Consider the following 21,724-nt stretch of genomic DNA (forward strand, 5'->3'; position numbering starts at 1 on the left):
AGGGCATGTATGGGAAAGAAAATAATAACATTTAACTTCAACACTTCCTCCAAAACTGTGTGTTCAGTTTGTTTAGCAGGTAAACATTTTATTTTATTTTTATTTGCAATTTTATAAAAAAATAAAAATAAAAAATTATGTTCCCCGTGGAAAAAGGTTTGGATATCCCTGGAATAAATAGTTTAGATTTCCAACAAGCGCAGATCAGAAGTAAGACAGAGATGGTAAATGTGGCGGAATAGCCCTTTAGTCACGAGCCAAATAGGAAGCCTCGAATCGGAGGCCAACTTCAGCGTGATGCTTCTTCTTCTCCATTGTTTGAGGCTTCGCTGAAGGGACTGGCACCCTCAGCGCGTGTACCGTTGGAATTTCTCATGCAGCTGAAGTACGCTGACACCGGGTAAGCTTCATAGTTCATGTCTGAACTCCTGCTAAGGTTGTGGCTTTGTAGCTGTAGCTGTAGCCAGAATCAATCCTTGTTTGAGCTCGCGGAGGAGTTGCTCGCTGACGTAACGTTCAGAAGCTGTAGCGCACGAGAGAGCAGTTAGGCTAACGGGAACCGTTTCAAACTGTTGCCTGTTTGGGTTGTGGTGGCTACCTCTCTGTTTATGTTAATTTTTTTATTTTTATTTTTTATATACCAACAAAATTAATGAATACATCCATTAAAAAAAACGTGTCCAGCCCTGTTGACCGAATAAAGGCCTGCAAGTACTCACAAAAGGCTTTTATTTTAAAGTATAAATATTTGCGAACATTTAAATTTGTGTATCTCTCAGCATGAGGCAGCTGTCTCGAAAAGAAACAGCTCCAGGATAGAAACGGATGTTAAATCAAAGTAGTTCCTTCCAGAGGCGGATTTAGTCGTAGTGTGGTCCAGTTTGGGCAAAACACTGTCATGGCCCCCCGACTATCCATTTGCCCCCCCAACTCCTTATTTTACTAAAACTTATTTGCAGCAAATTAACTGATTGAACAGCATTTTAGAAAGCTGTTTTCATTTTTACTATACCTAGGCCTGATCGCTTCTATAAACTACAATAATAGAATCTGTCTGACAACATGATGTAGGCTGAAAGAGCTAGAAAAATAAAAAAAACGAACACATGCTACGATCTAAAGAAATTCAAGAGAAAACGAAACAGATCTAGCGTTGAACCACGTTGAGAGCTATTATCCACAAACAGAGAACGCATGGGACAGTGGTGAACCTTCCCAAGAGTGGCTGTCCAACCAAAATTGCTCCAAGAGTGCAGCAGTGACTCAATTGTCCCAGTTAGAGTTGTTGTCCATGATTTAACTATAGAACCAACAAACATAGAATGGGCAAAAATGGTACCCAAGGGAGAGTTTCTAGCCCCACACTCAAAAGCCAGTCTCTTCTGTGGACCTACGAGAAAAGGTATCTCTTTACACTTGGCATAACTAACATAGTCTATCAGAAGGAGAACCATATACAGGCAATTGTAACCTCAAACTTAACGGATAACAGGAGGAGACGTCACAGAGCAGCGCAGTGTTTACGGAAGTGACTGTCATTGTTTCTAGAAGTGTTCAATAAAGTTCTGTTTAAAAAAAAACAAAAAACAAAAAAAAAAAAAAACGCAGATACCGGCTGGCATCTCTCCTTGTTATGAAAAAGCTGTTGAGCGACGAGAGCCGACAGTATTAAGACCGCATCATAGCAAGATTACGTAAGGTAAGTAGAAAGCAGCACAGCTGTTGACTACGGTCTTCTATGGAGCGCCGACTGCTACTACCGGGTGTGGATGTGTAGCTGGAGACAGGAGAGGGACGTGAAAGAAGGATAAAATCCGACATACCTGTTCAGACTGCGGGCTCTTTTAAAAAAGTATCCGAATTAGTACCGCATATGGAAATGGCCCGAATCGTTTTTTTCTTTGGCGGCGAAAAGATCAGAATTGAGCCTGTTCAATTCTGAATCCAAAGACGGACATGGCTCGCATTTCCCTGCTGTGTGAACGTAGCCGTAGCCAAAGTGTATGTTTTGAAGTACCATATTTTCCGGACTATAAGTCGCAGTTTTTTTTTTCATAGTTTGGCCGGGGGTGCGACTTATACTCTGGAGCGACTTATGTGTGAAATTGTTACACATTTTTACCGGTATATCATTACACCTGTTATTTTCACACCAAACCGCCAGAGGGCGCTCTAGGCCTGTGTTGAATCAGAGGTAAGCGACGTAGAAGCGGAAGTGCCGCATCTTCTACCTCCGGAGTTAACGGAGTTATTTGAAAGTGACACAGAGGATGAAGATTTCACTGGATTTTAGTTATTTGGAGTGGTTAACTTCTTCGCATGTTATTTATGCTATAGTTATCTGAATAGCTTTTAATATGTTACGTTAACATACCAGGCACGTTCTCAGTTGTCATGTAGCGTAAGCTAACCGTACAATTATTCAGCCTGTTGTTGCCTCCGTTCTATTTTTATTTAAAATTGCCTTTCATGATGACATGTCTGTTCTTGATGATGTATATTATCAAATAAATTTCTAAATGAAATGCGATTTATACTCCAGTGCGACTTATATATGTTTTTTCCTTCTTTATTATGCATTTTATGGCTGGTGCGACTTGTACTCCGGAGCGGCTTATAGTCCGGAAAATACTGTACTAAAATTTGAGTTAATGTTTTGTGAAACAACCTTAATCAAGGTCGTTCATGGTTAAATTTACTTGTATGTGGCCAAGTTGAAACAACTGTGCAGAGAAGGGTGGGCCAGAAAACATGTCGATCTGTTAATGTTTTCAAACCCTAAGGAGTGCGTCTTTTTTTTTTTAAAAGAAAAATCCTTCTGCAATACCAAAGCTATAGAATTACGCTGTGATGGTATTTGCTGTGTAACGTGGCCCCTGGTTTGTTGGGGCGCCAGGGAGTTGCCCACCTTTTGTGTCCGACCCCGGCGTATTCATTACTGCGTACTCATTCTGAATTCAAAGATTATTGTTGTCGGAGTCCCTGATCTCGGCTGTAACCTCGGTCTGTACTTCATTCCTGACATGCAGCCATCTTCCATCGCTGCGCTGCTTCCCTGTCCCTTTCTGTCGAATGCAGATCAGATGTGAAAAGCTGAGGTAAGCAGACCGTCTCTGTGGGACAGCTGGGACTTGTGCTGTGCAATGCGGCCTGTGCCTCCGGAAAGTCTCTGTGTTATTGTCTCAGGATCGTCCCCTCTGGTAAGCGGTGGTTTTCGAGTGCTGTTCATTTTTGTGTGTTTGTGGTTGGAAACTGAGAAATTCCCGTTTTAATTCCTTTGGTTTTCATAAACGTTATTAAGAGGGTGGTGTTAGCGTGGCCGTCTGTGGCATCCTCAGTGAAGGGATGAGTCACCGGTGTTTGGCCACCATCAGTGCTGGCCTTTTTTTAAATCAGGGAAACAGGAAGCATGTATTTGAAGAGCTACGGCAGCTAGGAACATAATGGAACCTGAATCCATTTACTTGGATATAAATAACCAAAGGCAATGTATTCTTGTTGGATAGGATTGCTACAGTAGGTGTGACGGCAGTTTGAACGTTCAGGGTTCCTACGCAGTCTGGGGAAAAATCAGGAAAAGTGTGGAACTTGTTACATCATTTTACAGTTCTGGATAAGCAGAGACAAAATATTTGTATTTCCAGACTTGATTTTCTGTGGCTTTGTCTAAAGGCTTATTCTTACTTTGTCCTTCCTCCATACACCCATCTATGTAATTTTTTCCTCCCTTCTTCCTGTCCTCCCTTCCTTCCTCCCTTCCTGTTTCCTTGTCCTTTCCTTTCCCGTTTCCTTCCTTCCGTCATCTTTTGTTCTCCCTATCATGTTTCTTATTTTTCTCCATCCCTCATGTCCTTCCTTTCGTTTCAATTGATTCCTAGTGTTTGTTGTCTTGGACTGAGTTATTCTTTCCCTTCCTGTGGGCGTGAGGTTACTTGTTCTCTTATCCTTCTAGCGGACGCAGCTTCTGAGCGAAGGCTGTAAGTCGTTCCAATCTTTGCCAAAGCTCTGTCTGTACGCTTCTTGCAAGAAAGGTTTGCAGACTGTTGCTTAGTCGTCAGCCATATTCCAGTTTCACAAGCTAAACGTTACACATCTGTTTCTTTCAGGTTAGCATTGTTGTGCCAGGCTATGTGTTTGACTAAGGCCCGGTTTTAGACCTTGATGTTTATGTGCTTGGCCTTGTGGCTTGTTCACGCCATTGTAGTGCCATGGAAACCATTGCTTGCCTACCCTCGTTCAGGGATGATGTTCTCATCCTGGATAGAGAGGAACATCTGTCTAAAAGGAAGCCATTTTTGTGAAGCGACGTGCAACCACCAATCGTTAAACAAGGGCAGAGGCCTCAGGGTCCAATTGTCCCCCTCTTACAATGACATTACTGTGAGCATGACTCAACCCCCTGGGAACAATAGGTGGCCATCAGAGCACTAAGGATCGGTTGGTAGGCTGATGGTCCTCTTTTGCATGTGAACAACCAGTATCGATTGTCACTCTTAAACTGGTTGATCCACTATGCAACTCTACAGACTGAAGGCGTCTCTCAGATGAAACATTTCAACAATAAGGAACCCATCCAGAGTACAGCTTCAGTTTAAGTAGTTTTTGTATAACCTCACTCTGAACTTTTCATAGAACTTGAGAGCTGAGTTTGACAGATTCCTGACATAAATGTTATGAGTATGATTCCTCTGTTCTGGAGTGCTGTTTGGGACCATTTTATGGGTTCTTAAGCGAGCAGATTTGGCAAGTGAGGCCACACAACCTGCCTTGATCTCCTTTATGAACCCAGCTGGTTTCAGGTTCTCTGTTGTATAAGCAGACCTTGTCAAATGACTCTTTCTACTGGCCTGTTTCCTGCTACTTAAAACACACACACAGATTCCCTATATCCTCATCAGGCATGAGGAAAATATTTTTTTCTCCAGAAAAAAAAGCACCTTATTTTTACTGTTGGCTGTGTGTGAGCGTTATGTGATAATTTGCTCTAATTTAAAACAGAAAAGCAACAATTATTCCTTCACCCGTTAAAATAATGTTACATATTGATTATAACAATAGTATAGTTTCTGGAATGTCAAGACTTTTGGTGTCCTAAGGAAGAATATGCAATAAACCTATGCTCAAATTAGAAGCAGTTTTCACCTGCCTATTCCACGAAATATTCCTCTCTGCTATCGTGCTCTAGTATAAGTAAAAACAAGCTCCTATTAGCTGAATAATTTAGTCAGGCTATCTTCTCAGAAGTTCCAGGCAGCGCTTGACCACTTCGCAGACGAGCACGTCTCAGCTTGCCGGTCCAGTTTTACTGGCTGGTATCTTTGCTGCCAGAAATGAGCCAAAACAGCTAAACTTTAAGTTGGGGAGGGAGCGAGTAGGCTTCTTCAGCACAGCTTGGTGGTTGACTTCAAGAAAAACCAGCCAAGTCACACAACCCCCCCCTCTCTCCATCAGCAACGCTGCAGTAGAGCCAGCAACATTACATTCCTGGCTGCGCAGATCAGATTCTTTGGCCTGGTCCCTCCACAACTCTGCTCTTGTGACCGGAGCACAGCAGCGTCTGCACTTTCTGCGTCAGATGAGAAGTGCAACCCCCCCACCCTCCCATCCTCCCCCTTTCTACAGTGTGACAATAGAGAGCGTACTGACCAGCTGCATGTGTATGCTGCATGTAAAAATATGTAGAGAGAGTCCGCTCACAGACACTGCATGACCAGGGCTCGGACAACCATAAAAGACCCCTCCCACCCCACTTATGGACCGCTCTGCCTGCTGCCCTCTGGCAACAGCTTCATTCTACATGTCATAAGACGTTTTTGTTTTCTCAAGAATACTTTCCCCTAATCTGTTAGCCAAAGCGATTTAAAGCCTCTAATGTAATTATGTAACCCCTGGATTAATCACTCTGTTCTTTCATTTGTTGCAGGTAAAGGTGTGCATGAGGTCACCGCCCCCCCGCAGCTGCAGGATGTGATGCCACGGCAGTAACCGCGTTCCTCTCTTGTCCGGCTTTGTGTCTTTTGGAGTGGGGAGCCCCTCCTTCCCACTCCGGGGACAGGACATGTTTGAAGTGAAACCCCGGGCGGTGGAGAAGAAGGAGTCGAGCACAGAGACGGGTGAGGAGTTTGTGGAGCGTCATATTTGTCAAAAGGGGGAAAAAGATGCAGACTCAGCTCCGCTACACCATGAAGGGGACTAAATCAGGCCGAGATGATCTGAGTAAATACAAAAAGGTGTATTTAAATAATGATTTCATTTATTAAAGGAAAAAACAAAAACAATCCAAAGCAACTAGGCCTGTTGTGGAATCTGTTACCTGCTCGTGGCAGCAGTCTTTTACATCACCAAAGAGGAATTTTGATCCATTCTTCTTTGCAGAATTGCTTAATTCAGCTACGTGAAGGGTTTATGAGCGTGACCAATCTGTATCAAGTCATGCCACATCAGATCCAAGCTTGGGCTTTGACTAGGCCACTCAGAAACCGTCATTTGGTTTTCTTGTTTTTGAGCTTTAGAAGCAAGTTGCAGTTACGTCTTTCTTGGATCAGACTCTGGTAGCTCATGAGTTATGTCCACTCTCAACTCCCCTCTGCAGACTCCTGGTGCTTCTGCAGCTGACTTCCCTTTTTATATCGCCACACTTGTCCTTGCAGTCACCTTTACACTTCATGAAGGTGACGGGTTTGTGACTACCTTCCATTATAGGTCAGATCATGATGTACAGAACAAATTGTAATCATGAAGTTTTATCCTTTTTTTGCTCTGACATCAGACTGACTGCTATAAAATAACATTTGGCTTTCCGTTTATTTCTGCCCTGCCTTCCCTTAGTGCAGTATGCCGAGTCTCTGGGCCAGATGCTATTGTTAGCTCATGTGTCCCAGTAAACCACATATTTGTTCGAGTGGAAGGTTATTGGCTTGTACAGTGCCAGACCCTAGAGAGAACACATTCATTCACTGAAACTGCACAGCAACAGCACTTCCTGTTGCTCCACAGGGGAAACATGCAGATATTCATAGCCAGAGCTTCTTCTTTTTGTGAATTAAATCAGGGCCTCTTTTAAGGTTTTAGAGACCTCCTTTTGCTTTAATTTTCAGATTGCAGCCATCTTAATTAGGTAAATAGAAAAAAATAGCTATATAAAGACCAGTGCAAGACTTTTCTAGAGTCAGTGTTTTTTGTCTTCCCACATGAGGCTGCTATGGTAACATGGCAGAGCTACAAAATCACACCAATGGTAGCAATAAATGGAGACATAGTAACTAGTACGCTTCAAACAGCTGAGGCTGATAGTTTGAAAGGACAGCATTGTGGGTAATGTAGTTAGCAATTTTTACCACAGCGGGTGGTAAAAATCTCAATCATTAACAAGGGGGTGATAATATATTTAGCTTCTGAGACAAGATGTAACACAAGATTGGGTTCATCAAATGAGACGAGGTTTTAGCAATATTTTGGTATAATTAAGGATGTTGGCTGTTTTCACAAGAAGTTTCACCGAGCACAAACTGTGTGAACGATCTGTAATGCAGTCTCTGTTTGAATGGCGTACATATAGGTTTGGTATGCTTCATTCAATCAAGGGTGGCCCAAATGCCGATCCATTTGTTTTAAATAGAACAAGCGTTCCAGAAATCTCCAAGTCTGTGTTCTTTGTGGAACAATCTTGTTTATGGTTGATAAATCTTAAGTCTGTTAGAATGATGGTAGTGGAGATTAAATGGAGTCCAGGTTACTTTTAAAAACTGTGAAATTGAGCATTTTTTTTCTGCGATGTATCATTAGTTACAATGTGTGTGAGAGAGCAGTCGGTGTTACACAGCTCTGCAGTTAAACAAGATTTGACTATTTATTTTTTTACGACATGATTATACAGTTGGTATTTTAGATTTGATTCATTTGATTAGTGCAGTTAGATGTAATAACTGTAAAAGTCTCTTGTTTGTATTCGCTGAAGAGTTAATAGACCCTTACCTTCACCGTACACGATTACATAAAGGCTGCAAGCTTTTCTCAATCCAGTATTTTTTTTTAATGGAAAACAGAGACTGATTCGTCAAAAAGGATAAAACAGCAAATGTGCCACAATACTTTCTGCTTCATGTTATCTGTCTAAATGCCAGCATGGCTCTGTAGAAAACAGCAGCGGCTCTATCCAAATACCCTTATAGAGTAAGGACTCTAACCAAGTGCTGACCGAATAGTAAAGTCAGTAAGGAAGGAGGTAGGAAAAGTAACCTGTAGGCTTTTACTCACAGCTAGTTTTGCCTAGGAACCCCACAAAGTCCCTTACTGATGCTATGAAGCCTTAGGGTAACCCATAATCCTTTGTGTGACATTACGTATAAGCACAGCCCCCTCACGGAAATCAGAAGATGTGAGCAGGAGGTTGGAGCTACTATGAAGGCCTAGTCCACACGTAGCCGGGTATCTGAGAAAATGGAAACATTTTTATGCGTTTATGCCTTTCATCCACACATAAACGCTCCTTTACTCGCCTAAAAACGAATGAGTCTGAAAACTCTGGCCATAGTGGAGATTTCTAAAAAAGTCTCAGTTTTTGAGCCAGTGTGTATACATGACAAGTCACCTGTGCGGCCATTGCTGTAGACCTGGCCATACTGTGGAGTAAAGAAAGAATGCTGGCAGAGAGCTGCTGATTTCTACATTGTTGTCGTAATTGGCTGTTAACGATATGAGTCTAATCAATCTTAAACTGGATAAATTCACTAACCTACAGCATATTTGGTCGTTTATTGTCACTGAGGCACCACACATAATTTCCTGTTATTGCCTCATTATTGAGACTTCAAAGTAAAAGCGTACATGGACCATTATAAAAAATTTTTTTGTTGTTTTTACAAGCACAGCTGCTCCAGTATGTTGAGGTGCAAAGGAGAAAAAGCGCTTTAAGGTCAGCTGTTTTACAAAAAGCACACCAATGTTCAAAAACGCTTTTATTTTGAAGGACTCTGACTGGCGGAGGTTGGTTTTCGCTTTGTGGTACACTGCCCCCTATGTGTCTGGCATGTTTAAAACAACGCTCAGTGGTGAATTTACACTCTGATATTTTTAAAAACATGGAGGGGGGGGGTTGTTTTTATAAATACCCAGCTACATGTGTACAAAACCTAAGGATATTCGTATGGAGCCACAGTAGCTTCTGACATCTCTGTGCTCCATGACTCCAAGACTCCATGTTAAACACATCACCAATGCTAAGAATCACTAACATTAAATCCTCTTTCCTCGTTAACATCTTTCATACTGAATAAAAACTGATATTGAGAGTTCTGACCAGTAGGCGTATCAAAAATCAGCCGCTTCTTGTCACTAACCAATTTTTCTACGTATTTCCACTATAAACTGATGATGTCTTAAATATTACACAGCGCTTTTTAATTTGTTAATTTGTGTTAGAAACCTGCCAGTGTTCCGTCTATTACTCATAGTTCAATAATGTCTACCTGATTTATAAGAAGCGCTCTGGCGCTTTAATCCTGTTTCCATTTCAATAAAGAATCACAGATTTTTATTGTATTTGACGACTAGATGCTCTTGTTATTCAACTTTTGCTGCCTTTGGCTGAAAGAGGATTATTTTGGGGTTTGGCGTGTGGCGTTATTGAAACCTCTCAGAAATCCTAGATGGTTAGAGCAGTATGAGAAAAAGCATCTACTACAGCAAATGGAGGTATATTATTAGTTATTGTGCTACTCTGCATACAACGCACATTTCTAGAGCAGAGTTTGACACCAGGAGCATCATCAGCGTGTCTGTTTGGTTTCCAGATGAGGGCTTGGGCAGCAGCGGGAGGCATTGCACCTCTGGCTCGCTGGGCTCCTGTTCGGCCGGCTCCGGCTCCCTGTACCTATCGGACAGCCAGGACTGGGCGGTGTCCCCGAGCTGCTCTCCGGACGAAGGCCCCGCCGCGCAGATGAACTCCATCTCTCCCATGCTGGCTGAAGAGACTCTCCGCTACATGAGTACGTGTAATCGGCCGAGCCTTTGCGCTGATATTACGGAGCAGATGACGAGGTTCTCAGGGCGTTCGTTTCACATGGCTCACTTCCTGTTCAGCTGAAATCTAGATTTACTGTGGATATAATTCGACACAGCGTTCATCTCCGCATCTGCCTTGTTCGCTGGTTTGTGTGTGTGTGTGTGCGCGTGAGAACCAAAGAGGAACGCACTGACCCCGCCAGAGAGAAGCCACAGGGGCCAGAGTCACGAGACGGGGTCTAATCGGGGGAGGGGACTTAGAGGGGGGGGGGATTGCCAGGGTGGACAGATGGAGGATGAAAGCAGGACAGTAGAGACAAGAGACGCAGCATGCCGGGCTTAAACATCCACAATGAGCAGGTTTATGAAAGCATCGCTGTGGAAGGTGAGTGCAGCCGGGAGCACCCTGCGGATTTAGTGTGTGTGTGTGTGTGTGTGTGTGTGTGTGTGTGTGTGTGTGTGTGTTCGTGTCGTCAAGGTCAGGGAGAGCGTTGCACGAAAGCGGCCCGCTCATGAGAAAGGAGGGAGGGAGCATTGTTTGCCGTACCATCAAACCAGTGCTGGTGTGCAGGAACGGCGCTGGCATTCAGAAAGACAACTTCCCGTTTTTTCTTTACACATTCTGCATCTGTGTCGCTTTGCTTGGCTTTAAAATGCACGTGATATAATGGCACCTGTTAAAGAGGTACTAGAAAACGACAGCAAAGCAGGTCTCTTGTACTGGTTCTACAGTGACTTTTCAGTCTTAGATTTCTGCTTGCTCTCACTATTAATAGCTCTGATGGAGGTCCGGCATGATAAAACGAGTGAGTGGACTAAGAAAACAGGCTATGACTTCTTGACCTATATTTAGACAATGCGGACATCCTTTCCACTTGGATTAATACAGTTCCTTGTAAAAGTTCTCACAGCCTTTACCTTTTTTTAAAAATAATTGTCATTTTACAACCACAATGTAACTTAAGTGAGTTTATGGAAGAGCAGAGCCATGATGTCTTTTGCTGTTTGCCCTAAGCAACAAACCAAAATCCAACCTTTTGGGCCTATATGTGTAGATGGACCAAAAATATTATCTTGATATTTTTAGGCAGAGTGCCGATAGACCGATATTTATCTTGATATGTTTTTCTTTTCGTAAAGTAATTATAAAAAGGCATTTCTGAATCAAAGCGACAGCCGTAGATAAATGAGAAACAGCCGAAAAATAACCTACTGGATAATAACAAGTATAATAACACAACATAGACCATCTCGATATAAATGATATAGTTTCATCCCTTTTTAAAAAAAAAAAATCTCAACATATTACCCAGGCCTCAACGTAGCACTATACCCGGTTTGATACACGGAGTTGGCAGCATGATGCTGTGGAGAGACAGGGAAGCTGGTAAGAGGTGATGAGAAAACTGATGGAGCCGATAACTGGACCTGCAACCCTAAACGTTGCGTAATTGGATAATGGCATTGTTTCTGAAAGCAACCGAAAGTTCAGCCCTCTTACTAAACCACAGCAAAACAAAACGTCATTTTATTTTATGAGCTACTCAGATCTAACATTTGCTTTATGGCCTGATAACTGGTTTCCCCCGGTATATTTCTATAGACCAGTAGGTCCGCTTACACAACCATGGGACTTTGTTTCCTCCAGTCTGCAACACATCGTAACGCTAGTTTATTGGTGCCAAAGGTCCAACCAGCGACGGCACAAACGCTCCAGCGCTTCAGAGCAGCCGTCGACCGTTGTACGGTGCGAATCTCGTAAAATGTCAAAATGACGCGGCTCGTTTTGTAACGAGTTGAACTCTCCAGTTATGTAATTTATCGTGGCCAGAGTCCGGTCGCCTTTCTTCTGTGTAACTCCTGAAGCAAATCGCACCGACGCCCGGGGCGCATCTCTGCGAGTAAGCATGGTGAGAGCCGGACCATGGACGTGCGTTACTCTCACCGCGGCGACACGCTCCAGCCACACGGTAAAGAGATCCTTGTGTGTGTGCGCGCTGTAGCCGTCTCCCTGCGCTGGTTCAGGTTATTTTCAGCCGGCCGGGCCTGGAGGAGACGGCAGCAGCAGCAGCCAGACCCCCGAGGATGTCCAGGGTCTAGGATTACTAGACAGGCGCCCTCATCTGCTCTCAGCTGCTATGTTACTCTGCCTGTTAGATTTAGTCTCTGGTCATGTTGCTTTTATTACACTAGCAGAAACTAAAGTAGGAGAGCTGAGCCTTTGATTTTCTATTATCCTGTACCTAAAACTGTGTCGTTTATTCTAAGATATACAGGAAATAATTGTTAAAGCAACGTAAAGTGAGTATGTCCAGTATAGTTGGAGAATGAGGCTTGGTTTAAAGGTACATCTGGCTGCTTCTCTTTAAACAGGTGGAACTGGGGGAGCTGTCTGCGCAGCGCCGCCGACTCCCACTCAGGTGCTGAGAGCAGACCAGACTAATGAGTAGATCCTCAGCTCAAAAAAACTCAGTGTGATTTTTAAAGCTTCTGCTTTCACGCTTTGTTTCGCTCCTCAACTCTGTCGACGGTCTTCCACCCCGCCTCGTTTCATCTTTTGTTCTCTTTCTACTGCTTCCCTCTGTCCGGTTCGCCTTTTTAAACAGGCTGGGTGCTTCAGCCGTGCCTCGCAGAAGTCATGCCCCTTGAACGTTTTTCTCTCTTCGATTTATTTTAGCGATATTTTACTCGCCAGACCGACGCAAAGTAGTGCACGATGGTTAAGTGGAAGGAAAATGAATGAGACGTCGTTTTAAAATTGCTTCTTCGGAAACAAATGTGAAGAAAATGTCAACAACCTGTGATCGGGCCGTTCAATTCAAACACCTTTTGTTGCATTTATGGTCAACCAGAGACGCAGGAGTTAGACCCGATCAAAGTCACGATGAAAGGACAACAGGCATTCTTTTCTTGTATTTAACGGCATTTTCCCCTTCAACGCTGTTCAGCATTCCCACAGCATGATGCTGCCACCACCGTGTTTCGCTGTGGGGACGGCGTGTTTAAGACGCATACAGTGACTTAACGGTTAACCGTGTCCCCTACATGACTTGTGGCAAACCACAGGTTCAATTTCTTACAGCTTTCTCTCAATAATGGCTTTCTTTTTCCAACTTTTAACACGAAATGGAGATACGTGAAGTACCCAACTAGTAGCCGTCTTGTTGACAGGTTCTCCCACCTGAGCTGTGGATCTCTGCAGCTCCTCCAGAGTTACTCTGGGCCTCTTAGGTGATTCTCCCCTTCTTTGGTCTTCCGTAAAGTTTTCGTATGATGGATTGAACAGTTCTCTGTGAGACGTTCAAAGCTTGGGATATTGTTTTAATAACCCGATACCGGTCTGCTGTGTTCCTTTGTCCTCTAATGCTCCACAAAAGAACCGCAGAGGCCTTCACTGAACAGCTGCGTTTTTACTGATATTCATTTATATATTTTTCCTTTCATACACAATGGTGCACTACTTTGTGTTTAGGCTGATTTTAAAATGGATTAAAATTCAAGGATGTAAAGTGACAGCGTTTGTTGAAAATCCCAAGGGGTGTGAATACTTTTGCGAAGCGCTGTCTCCTTTTTAAACTGTCCCGTCTGTTCTTCCTCCTTTCTCTAGCTTATCTTGCTTTGGAGCCCTCCTCCTACTCCCGCTCGGGCTCTCAGAGCCTCTCCAAAGGTATCCGTCACTCCCCGCCCGCCCGTTACTCACCAACTTCCCGTTTAGCAGGGCGCTTTAGTTTTCCGTGCATTTACGCTTGAACTCTTTGGAGCCCTTTTTCTGCCTTTTGCTTTTAGGAGGAAGTGCATATGTCTGCCGTTTGAAAATGTAACAGCTTGCATTACAGTAGCACTGTTTGCCGTGTCTTTTTATTTGGGTGTTGTGAGTAGACATGATGTTGGGTAGGTAGTAAGTAGATCTAGCATGTTTGTTTTCTGTTGTTTTGCGTGAACCAGTGGTTTTTATTCTCATTTAAAGCTTCTTTTTTTGTTGAGCTGCATGAGTTTTGGTTGCAACTTCAACAGCATGCATGCCAGATAATGTGCAAGCTTGCTTAAAGTGAAACTTTCACCCTTGATCAGTCCTCAGTGGCGATCGGATGGAGCAGATGACCAAGACGTACAATGACGTGGAAGTGGTCACACATCTTTTGGCTGAGGTGGGTGTCCCTCGGTGTTGACCAGGATTTGTTTTCCTCTAAAAACGCCGCGGTTTAGTAACTCTGGGATTCCCGCGTTCTGATTGGACAGCGAGACCGAGATCTGGAGCTGGCAGCTCGGATCGGCCAGTCACTTCTGCAGAGAAACCACCTGCTGCAGGAGCGAAATGACGCCTTGGAGGAGCAGCTTGCCCAAGCTGTGGACGAGGTAATTCATTTTTTACATGGGTTATTTCTGTTATTTTTAATAATTTGTTGTTTTTGCAATTTACGGTACACAAGATTTCAGATGAGTTACTAAATCACGACGTTTAGGGCAAGGGTACTCGAAGTCTTAAAGGAGTCACAAAGATTTTTTTTTTTTTTCAATGAGTCAAAGGTCTGTTTTAATATAGTCAAACCACGCACCATAATAGCATACCATAAAAGCTATAAGAAAAAATAATAGTTTTCAGTAATAAAAAAAAAGTACTAAAATAACAAAAAATCCTTTTCAGTGTAACAAAAAGATTAAACGTTTCCATCAAATAATTTGGTAAAGATGTCAAGATCTGAGGACTCAAAATATGAGATACTATTACATGCTCAATACTATGAGAACCTGTTTTACATTTCATGGTTGCTTTTTGTTGCCATAGATGGAACAAGAATCCTACTTGCAGCTTACTTAACAAGATTATCCGAGTTAATTTATTTTTGTTCTTAACGCAGAACTTTTAGGAAGTGTTTCTTCAAAATGACTAGGCCTGCTCTCCTAATGCAGTTTTAAATCGCAAACCTTGGTTACAGCCATGGTCACCTGGTAGTTTAAGCACATCGGTCTTCTGCTGTTTGCAGGGAGAATGAATGCAAATTGTTCTGTCCGTTTATCTTTGGATTGATGATTTCCACCGTCAACTTTTCCTGCTGCATTGAAAATGCAATGCTTCATTTTCTTCAAATCCAGGCTCTTAATGTCGCATCAATTAGCAAAAATGCTCAGAAAGTGAAAGAGTGCTGTTTTGTTTTTTTTACACCGAACTATTGGTAAAAGTCTAAAGAGTTTGTCTGTAGAGAAGTTAGCTGTGCTTTTCTTGATCCTAGACCTTTACAAGTTCCACTTCCTGTCTGCATGGAGAGTCATCACCGTCCTGGAATCTGGAACTGGAATCAATTTGATACTTATAAATTAACTTCATATTCAACTTCTTTACCTTGAAGCCACATATGACGCAAACCTGCACCTTTTGTTTAAATGCGCTTCCCACGGTGAAGCACGGGAACGGGAAGCACGTTTGGAAACATTTTAGGCACACTTTGGATGTCCCAGCACCAAAAAAATTAAAAGTCTGTCATATTTGACTACATTTATCCAGCTAAATGACAATGTTTTCTACCCTACGTTATTGGCCAGGTTCACCAGCTACACCATGAGCTGACGAAGAAGGACGAACTGCTCCGGATAGTGGCCAGCGCCTCAGAGGAGGGGGAGCAGGACTCCAACGCGTCGACCCCCCAGCAGCAGCCCCCGCTGCTGGGGGGAGCTGCAGCCGCCGCCGCTGCACTCAGCCAGCTGGAGCATCTGCAGAACAAGCTGCAGGAGCTGGAGGAGGAGAACCAGACGCTGAGGTCTGAGGTACAGAGCTTTCATTAAAAAGCAGTCATTTGAATAAAAAACAACATTACGGTAAAGCAGTTTTTGCCGCTTCCATTTTTGGTATATACATTTTGTTAACTATAGTCGAACCATTATCCACATTGAATTTTTCAACTCTTGCTTTTAAAAATGTTTCACAGTATGAAAGCAAGATTATTGTCTTTTTCTTCCAGGCGTGTCAGCTGAAGAGAGACACCATGACGTATGAAGAGAAAGAGCAGCAGCTCGTCAGCGACTGTGTTAAAGAACTCCGTGAGTCAGATTTACACACACGGCTGTGCATCTTAGGAATAAGCTGCATAGAAACAGCGGGGAACGTATAGCGCCTTGCTAAAACAGCCACACTGCTTGAATCTTCATATTCTGTCACAGTGCAACGAAGGAAACTTTCATCTTTTTTGCGAGGATTTTATTTGATTGACTCAGAGTGGTGCATGACTGTAAAGTGGATGAATTTCTTTTTTTACAAATTAATGAAAATCTGATCTTGCACTTTAATATCAACCTGGCCAGCCAGATTGATATTGTGTAGAGCTCTACTTCTGCACATTATCAATCTGGGACTGCTCCCATTGAACCCGTTTGGGGAAAAGGAGGGACCTTCAGCAGAACTCTCCGAGCTGATTGGACGAAGCGACACCTGGGTTTTAGCCAATCGTGGAATCAGATTACAACGCAAGCAGCAGCTGCTGTGAGAAACCACAATAAGATGAACTAGTCAAGGCACTTCTTGCTGTTCTACCATCAAAGATGAAATTGTAGATTCTGACCAATCAGATGTGATGGCAGCAGCACTTGCTTTCGTCGCACCGGTATGTCCCGCCTTAAACCACAATACTGCAACGTGATTGGCCCGAACCGTTTTTTTTTTTGGTTCGGTCACAAGCGGTTAAAGCCGTAGCGGTACAAGATGGGTTCTCGTGTGTTTGTGAACGCACAAATACAGCGAGACTTCATCTTGCAGGCAAAGTTAAGTTAATATGGTTTCATCTAGATTATTGCTTTATACCTCTGGCTGCATGTTCAGCATCTGGAAGGCTAGCCTCTGCCCCAATATCAAGTCTTATCATGTTTTCTTCTAAGAATACCCTTTTTGCGCGCCTTCAATCTGCCCAAAATTTGGAAAAGTATGTTTTGTGTGTGTGTGTGTTTTTAAGGCACTTAAGTTGTTGTTCCTTGCGTGTGTGTGTGTATCTCGCACAGGCGAGTCCAACAGCCAGATGGTGTCCCTGACAGATGAATTGTCTCAGAAGAACGAAGAGCTGCTCAGACACCAGGAGGAAATCGCTCAGCTGCTCTCTCAGATAGTAGAGCTGCAACACAGAGTGAAGGAGGTGAGCAGGCTCGGCTTTTCCAAGCTTAAACCATATACCATAATAATGAAAAAAAAACAGTATAAAGTCATGTTCTTTATTGATGGTTCTCTAAAGCTGGCTCTTGAAAAAGAAGAGTTAAGGATCCACCTTCAGGCCTCCAAAGATGCACAGAGACAGCTCACAGCAGAGGTACAGATCTGACAGTTTTTTTTTTTTTTTTTTGAATAACTTAAATTCAAATGAAAATGATTTAATATTTATCATTTAACAAAAGTTGGTATTATGGAATAAAGGAAGAGTCCTCCGTTTCTGCGCCTGTCCTTGACAGATGCTCACATTCACATTGATGTTGCAGCTTTTTAGAACGTTTAAAGAAGACCTTTTAGAGATGTTCAAACTGCATTTTATGGATGTTTGTGCTCTCGGCAGCTCAACGAGTTGGCAGAAAGGAACGCAGAGTGCGTGGAAATGCTCCACGAGTCGCAGGAAGAGATCAAAGAGCTTCGCAGCAAAAACAGTCCCTCCTCTGGGATGCGACGGCACCTTTCTTACGGTCTCTACCCCATGGTAAGAAACTTTTTTCTTTTTTTTTTTTTTTTACAAATTAGAAATTATTGAAAAACATGCAACTATAATTTGAGTTGGTTTTCTTGGTAATCTTAACGATGGCAGGAATCCTTGGCAGCAGAGATCGAGGGCTCAATGAGGAGAGAGCTGAGCATCGAAGAGGAGACCGTCTTTCAAGACCAAAGGTTGCTTTTCTTACAGATATACCCTGACTTTTGCTTATTTATTCCAAGATATTTTTTAAACCTTTTAGGCATATTTGATTTGAAGCAGCCTTTGCTTAAAAAAACAAACATCATCTGCGTATATTCAAAATGGGCAAAAGATAAAATGCATTTTGAGTGATTTGACGTGACGTTGGCTCTTTCAATAAATTAAATGCTTACATCAGTCTCACCTGCATATTGTCGATATTTACAAAATGGCATAAAAAACTACGCGCTTCCTATTTTTTCCTGTCAGAATTTCCCAGAAGAGAGTCTTTCAAACGGTTCGCTCGGTCAACGCCTCGGCCGTTCGTGCCGCTTTGGCCACGCCGCCTATCCCTGGCTCTGGACAGAGTTCTCTAGTGATGACAGCCCAACCTTTCCAGTCTGCAGAAGGGTAAGAGAGTATTACCTTTTTTTTTTTTTTTTTACCCACAGTCAAAATATCATGAAAGATTTGAAATTGTAATGTGTATCTTTGTTTTGAAGGGAGGAGTTACGAGTGGGCCAGCAAGGATTACCAGGAGGAAACGACCTTACCAAAGCTCTCCATCGTCTGTCTTTAAGGCGACAAAACTTCCTGTCCGAGCATCAGTTCTTCCAGGCAGAGCGTGAGAAGAAGCTGCAGACCCCTTCAGGGGCAGAGGCAGATGGAGAGGGCAGCGGCTGCAGCTCCCCAATGGGCAGCGTGCTCTCCTCCTTCTCCAACCTGTCCGATCTCACAGTCAGCTCCACTGTTTTCAAGACCTTCCTGCCTGAGAAGCTTCAGATTGTGAAACCAATGGAAGGTCAGTTTTCTGTTGTTGTTTTTTTTTTTTTTTGAGAAGTTTGCAATTTTGGTATTTTTTTGGAACCAAATTCGATAACTGAAAGATCCAAGTACTGTTTAAATTTTTAAATGCACGGGAACTATTAAACTCCCATTGTATTTAACTAGTACAATTAAGTCGTTTTCTTTACCTACAAAAAATATATACACAATCTCCATTAGTGAAGCTTTTCTACTCTTGCATCCAAAATGTGGGATAATGAACTTCCACATATAGACTCATATATTGCAATGACATCGGATATAATATGCCTTTTATGTTCTTTGCTCACTTTCTCAACTGTGCTTCCTCCACTTATTTTGGGCAATGTCATTTCTGCCCAACATGAGCCTCTGCTGCTAACTCTTTCCAACTGGCTAAACATTACATTGGCATGTAAAAAGCTTCATAACACTTAGAACATATTAGCCAACAAGTATCGCACTCTAAAAAGTAATTTGTGTAATGAACATTACATACACCGATATTGTAATGTACAGCCTTAATATTAAGGTAATAGATTTGTGAGGCACGTAACTACTAATAATTCAAGTTAACTCGATTATTGTTTTTTTTTTTTGTATTTTTCTCAAGCCAATATAGCTAAACTAGTTTACTTGTCAGATTAATTTGTCATTAAAATTAATATATTAAATGGCTACTTGCTAAACAATTACTCAGTGCTTTTCCCTTTCAGTTATGCTGCATCAGTAATTTCACAAAAAAAACCCCAAAAAAAACATCAGATTTAGTGTTTGAATTTAAGCCTGAATCTTTCATCGTAAATTTTTTTTTTTTATTTGAATTTTTTTAGTTTGTTTAGAGGCTGAGATACTTTTAGCTAGTTTTAGTTTTGAATGTTATCTCAAAAAATATCAGTCTAATTTAAATATAAGCATTAAGAGTCTGGAAGTTATGATAAAAGCTGAAGGTTTAGTTTTTCTGTTTTTAATTTTCTTTTTATGTTTGTTTAGAAGGTCAGAAATTAGCTATCTATAACTGCTAGCTAGTTTTAGCTGGTTTCTCATGCAAAATATCAGATCAATAAGATTTTTAGAAAAGTATATATTTGTACATTTATCTAAAAATATTTATTTAAAAGCTTTTCGATTTGTTTCAAATTAGCGGAATTACGTTAGCTAAATTAATCTGACTGGCTGGAGCTATTTGCTAATCTCAGCAAGGGTTATTCATATTTAAAGAAACGGCTTTTGGATAAATTGTCGTGTACATTAAAAAGTCCTGAAACTGACAACTAAACAGGTTATTAATAATTTTTAATTCAGACATTTTAACTAGATTTTAAAATTCTCTTTCTTTTGAGGTAAATATGTTCCAAGTTAGCATGCTAATGTTAGCTTGTGAGCTGTTTTGTCATTTCTTTTTCACATTAGAAAACTATTCCCCATGCTTCACTTTTTTTACGTTAATCTTATTTCATAGTGGGTTACTTTTATTTTCTCTCAAATTTCTACACACAAGATCCCATGACAACGTAGAACGTTTTTCAGTTTTTGCAAAAACAAATGTTTTAGATGTGTAGCTATGTATTAACAGCCTTACCGCCTGAAGTCTTCTGGAGTAAATTCGTTAGACCCCCAAAACAGCTGTTTTGGGGGGTATAAGTAGACAGAAAGTTTTAGGTCTTTGCAGACATTTTCAGCAGGATTAAAGTCTGGGTTTCTTCCTTGCTAATGTCTGCTTTGATATGCACCGTTGGAGACAACAGCTTTTTTTCCCCCCAAATCCTGTTCAAACAACGAAATTTAGCACAGCTGGTCTCCCATCAGGTTGTAGAAACATCCAAAGCTTCAATTTTGTCATAGCAAAGAACACTAATGTTCATTGGATTTTGTGTTTTAATAAATTTGCAAAGAAGTCAAATTATTTGCCAGTTTTCCTTTTAATATAAGTAGAAATTTGATAGGAAAAACTGATATGAAGTAGTAACGTAAAACGTGGACACACTGAAATACTGTGAATACTTATGGCACAATGCTGAAACAACTTTATTCATCTCACTGTAACAGCTTATTTTCAATAATCAAAACACTTAATTTCCATTTGTTAGGATAATCTATAATTCTTTACTCTAAATGTTTTGTCTTTAGGTTCCCTGACGCTCCATCACTGGCAGCAGCTTGCCAAACCTCACCTAGCCACCATCTTAGACCCACACCCTGGGGTGGTGACTAAAGGTTTCCGGCCTCTGGCTCAGGACGCCGTGTTCCGGCTGTCAGACATGGAGGAGGATGAGGAGGGCGAAGAGCACAGAGGGACTGCCGTCCTTGAGAAAGGAACAGCCGAGAAGGGTAAGGAAGAGCTCGACGAGGATGAGGAGGAAGGTGGGATAACCTTCAACGTGCGCTGTTCGTCCACACCTGAGGACAGAAACCGTTCAGCCGCACCTCGCACCCACACGCCGCTCCCTCCAATGCAGCCAGCATCGCCTGCAGCCCCTTCCAGTTCCTCCTTCGCCCACTCGGACCTTGGTTTGACAGCCAATCCGGTCACGGAGAGGTCCAACCAGTTCCCTCACCCCATTCCAGGAGCTTCTGCATCCGCTGTCCAATCACAAAGCAGAACCTCCACCTCGACGTCATCGTCTTGTGGTAGGATTTTTTTTTTCTTCTTGAATTTCAAAGACTCTGAAACTGCACCATCACTGTGAGATTTTTCTCACGAGCTTTCTTTTTATGTCCAGTCCAAAACCCAGGAAAGAGCGAGAGCTCCACTTTCTCTACCTACACCTTCACGACCTGTCGCATTCTCCACCCTACTGACGTCACGCAGGTCACACCGAGGTGAGAATAACGTTGAGCATCAGATTAGAAAGTGCCATTTAGTACTTCAGAGATTAGTTGGAAAAACTCAACACTGCAAAAACTGATCTAAAAATAAGCTAAATGTTCTTAAACAGTGTTTTTGTCCTTGATTTGAGCAGGTAAATAAGATTATCTGCCAATGGAATGAGTATTTTGACCCCTAAATTAAGATAATTAGATATCCAGCACTTGAAATAAAATGATGGAGATGAATT

At 42.2% G+C, this 21,724-nt stretch overlaps 1 protein-coding gene across 7 annotated transcripts in view; it reads left to right on the plus strand.

The window, feature by feature from the left end:
* Window positions 1-21,724, plus strand: part of trak2 (trafficking protein, kinesin binding 2) — a 27,037-nt gene that overhangs the window by 2,311 nt on the left and 3,002 nt on the right. The window contains exons 1-16 of one of the 7 annotated variants that reach the window (XM_012850526.3): window positions 282-400; window positions 5,924-6,113; window positions 9,792-9,986; window positions 13,610-13,669; window positions 14,074-14,150; window positions 14,242-14,358; window positions 15,544-15,765; window positions 15,960-16,038; window positions 16,990-17,120; window positions 17,217-17,291; window positions 17,532-17,669; window positions 17,775-17,854; window positions 18,132-18,272; window positions 18,365-18,663; window positions 20,796-21,296; window positions 21,389-21,488. In XM_012850526.3, coding sequence (XP_012705980.2) covers window positions 6,059-6,113; window positions 9,792-9,986; window positions 13,610-13,669; window positions 14,074-14,150; window positions 14,242-14,358; window positions 15,544-15,765; window positions 15,960-16,038; window positions 16,990-17,120; window positions 17,217-17,291; window positions 17,532-17,669; window positions 17,775-17,854; window positions 18,132-18,272; window positions 18,365-18,663; window positions 20,796-21,296; window positions 21,389-21,488 — 2,270 coding nt within the window. In that variant the 5' untranslated portion in view covers window positions 282-400; window positions 5,924-6,058. Of the gene's footprint in view, window positions 1-281; window positions 401-5,923; window positions 6,114-9,791; window positions 9,987-10,272; window positions 10,388-12,397; window positions 12,423-13,609; window positions 13,670-14,073; window positions 14,151-14,241; window positions 14,359-15,543; window positions 15,766-15,959; window positions 16,039-16,989; window positions 17,121-17,216; window positions 17,292-17,531; window positions 17,670-17,774; window positions 17,855-18,131; window positions 18,273-18,364; window positions 18,664-20,795; window positions 21,297-21,388; window positions 21,489-21,724 lie in introns of those variants that run through there. The other 6 variants (XM_036128169.1, XM_021309515.2, XM_036128170.1 and 3 more) reach the window with 6 other exon arrangements.

This window comes from Fundulus heteroclitus, chromosome 24 (genome assembly GCF_011125445.2).
Source record: "Fundulus heteroclitus isolate FHET01 chromosome 24, MU-UCD_Fhet_4.1, whole genome shotgun sequence".
Lineage (NCBI taxonomy): Eukaryota > Metazoa > Chordata > Actinopteri > Cyprinodontiformes > Fundulidae > Fundulus > Fundulus heteroclitus.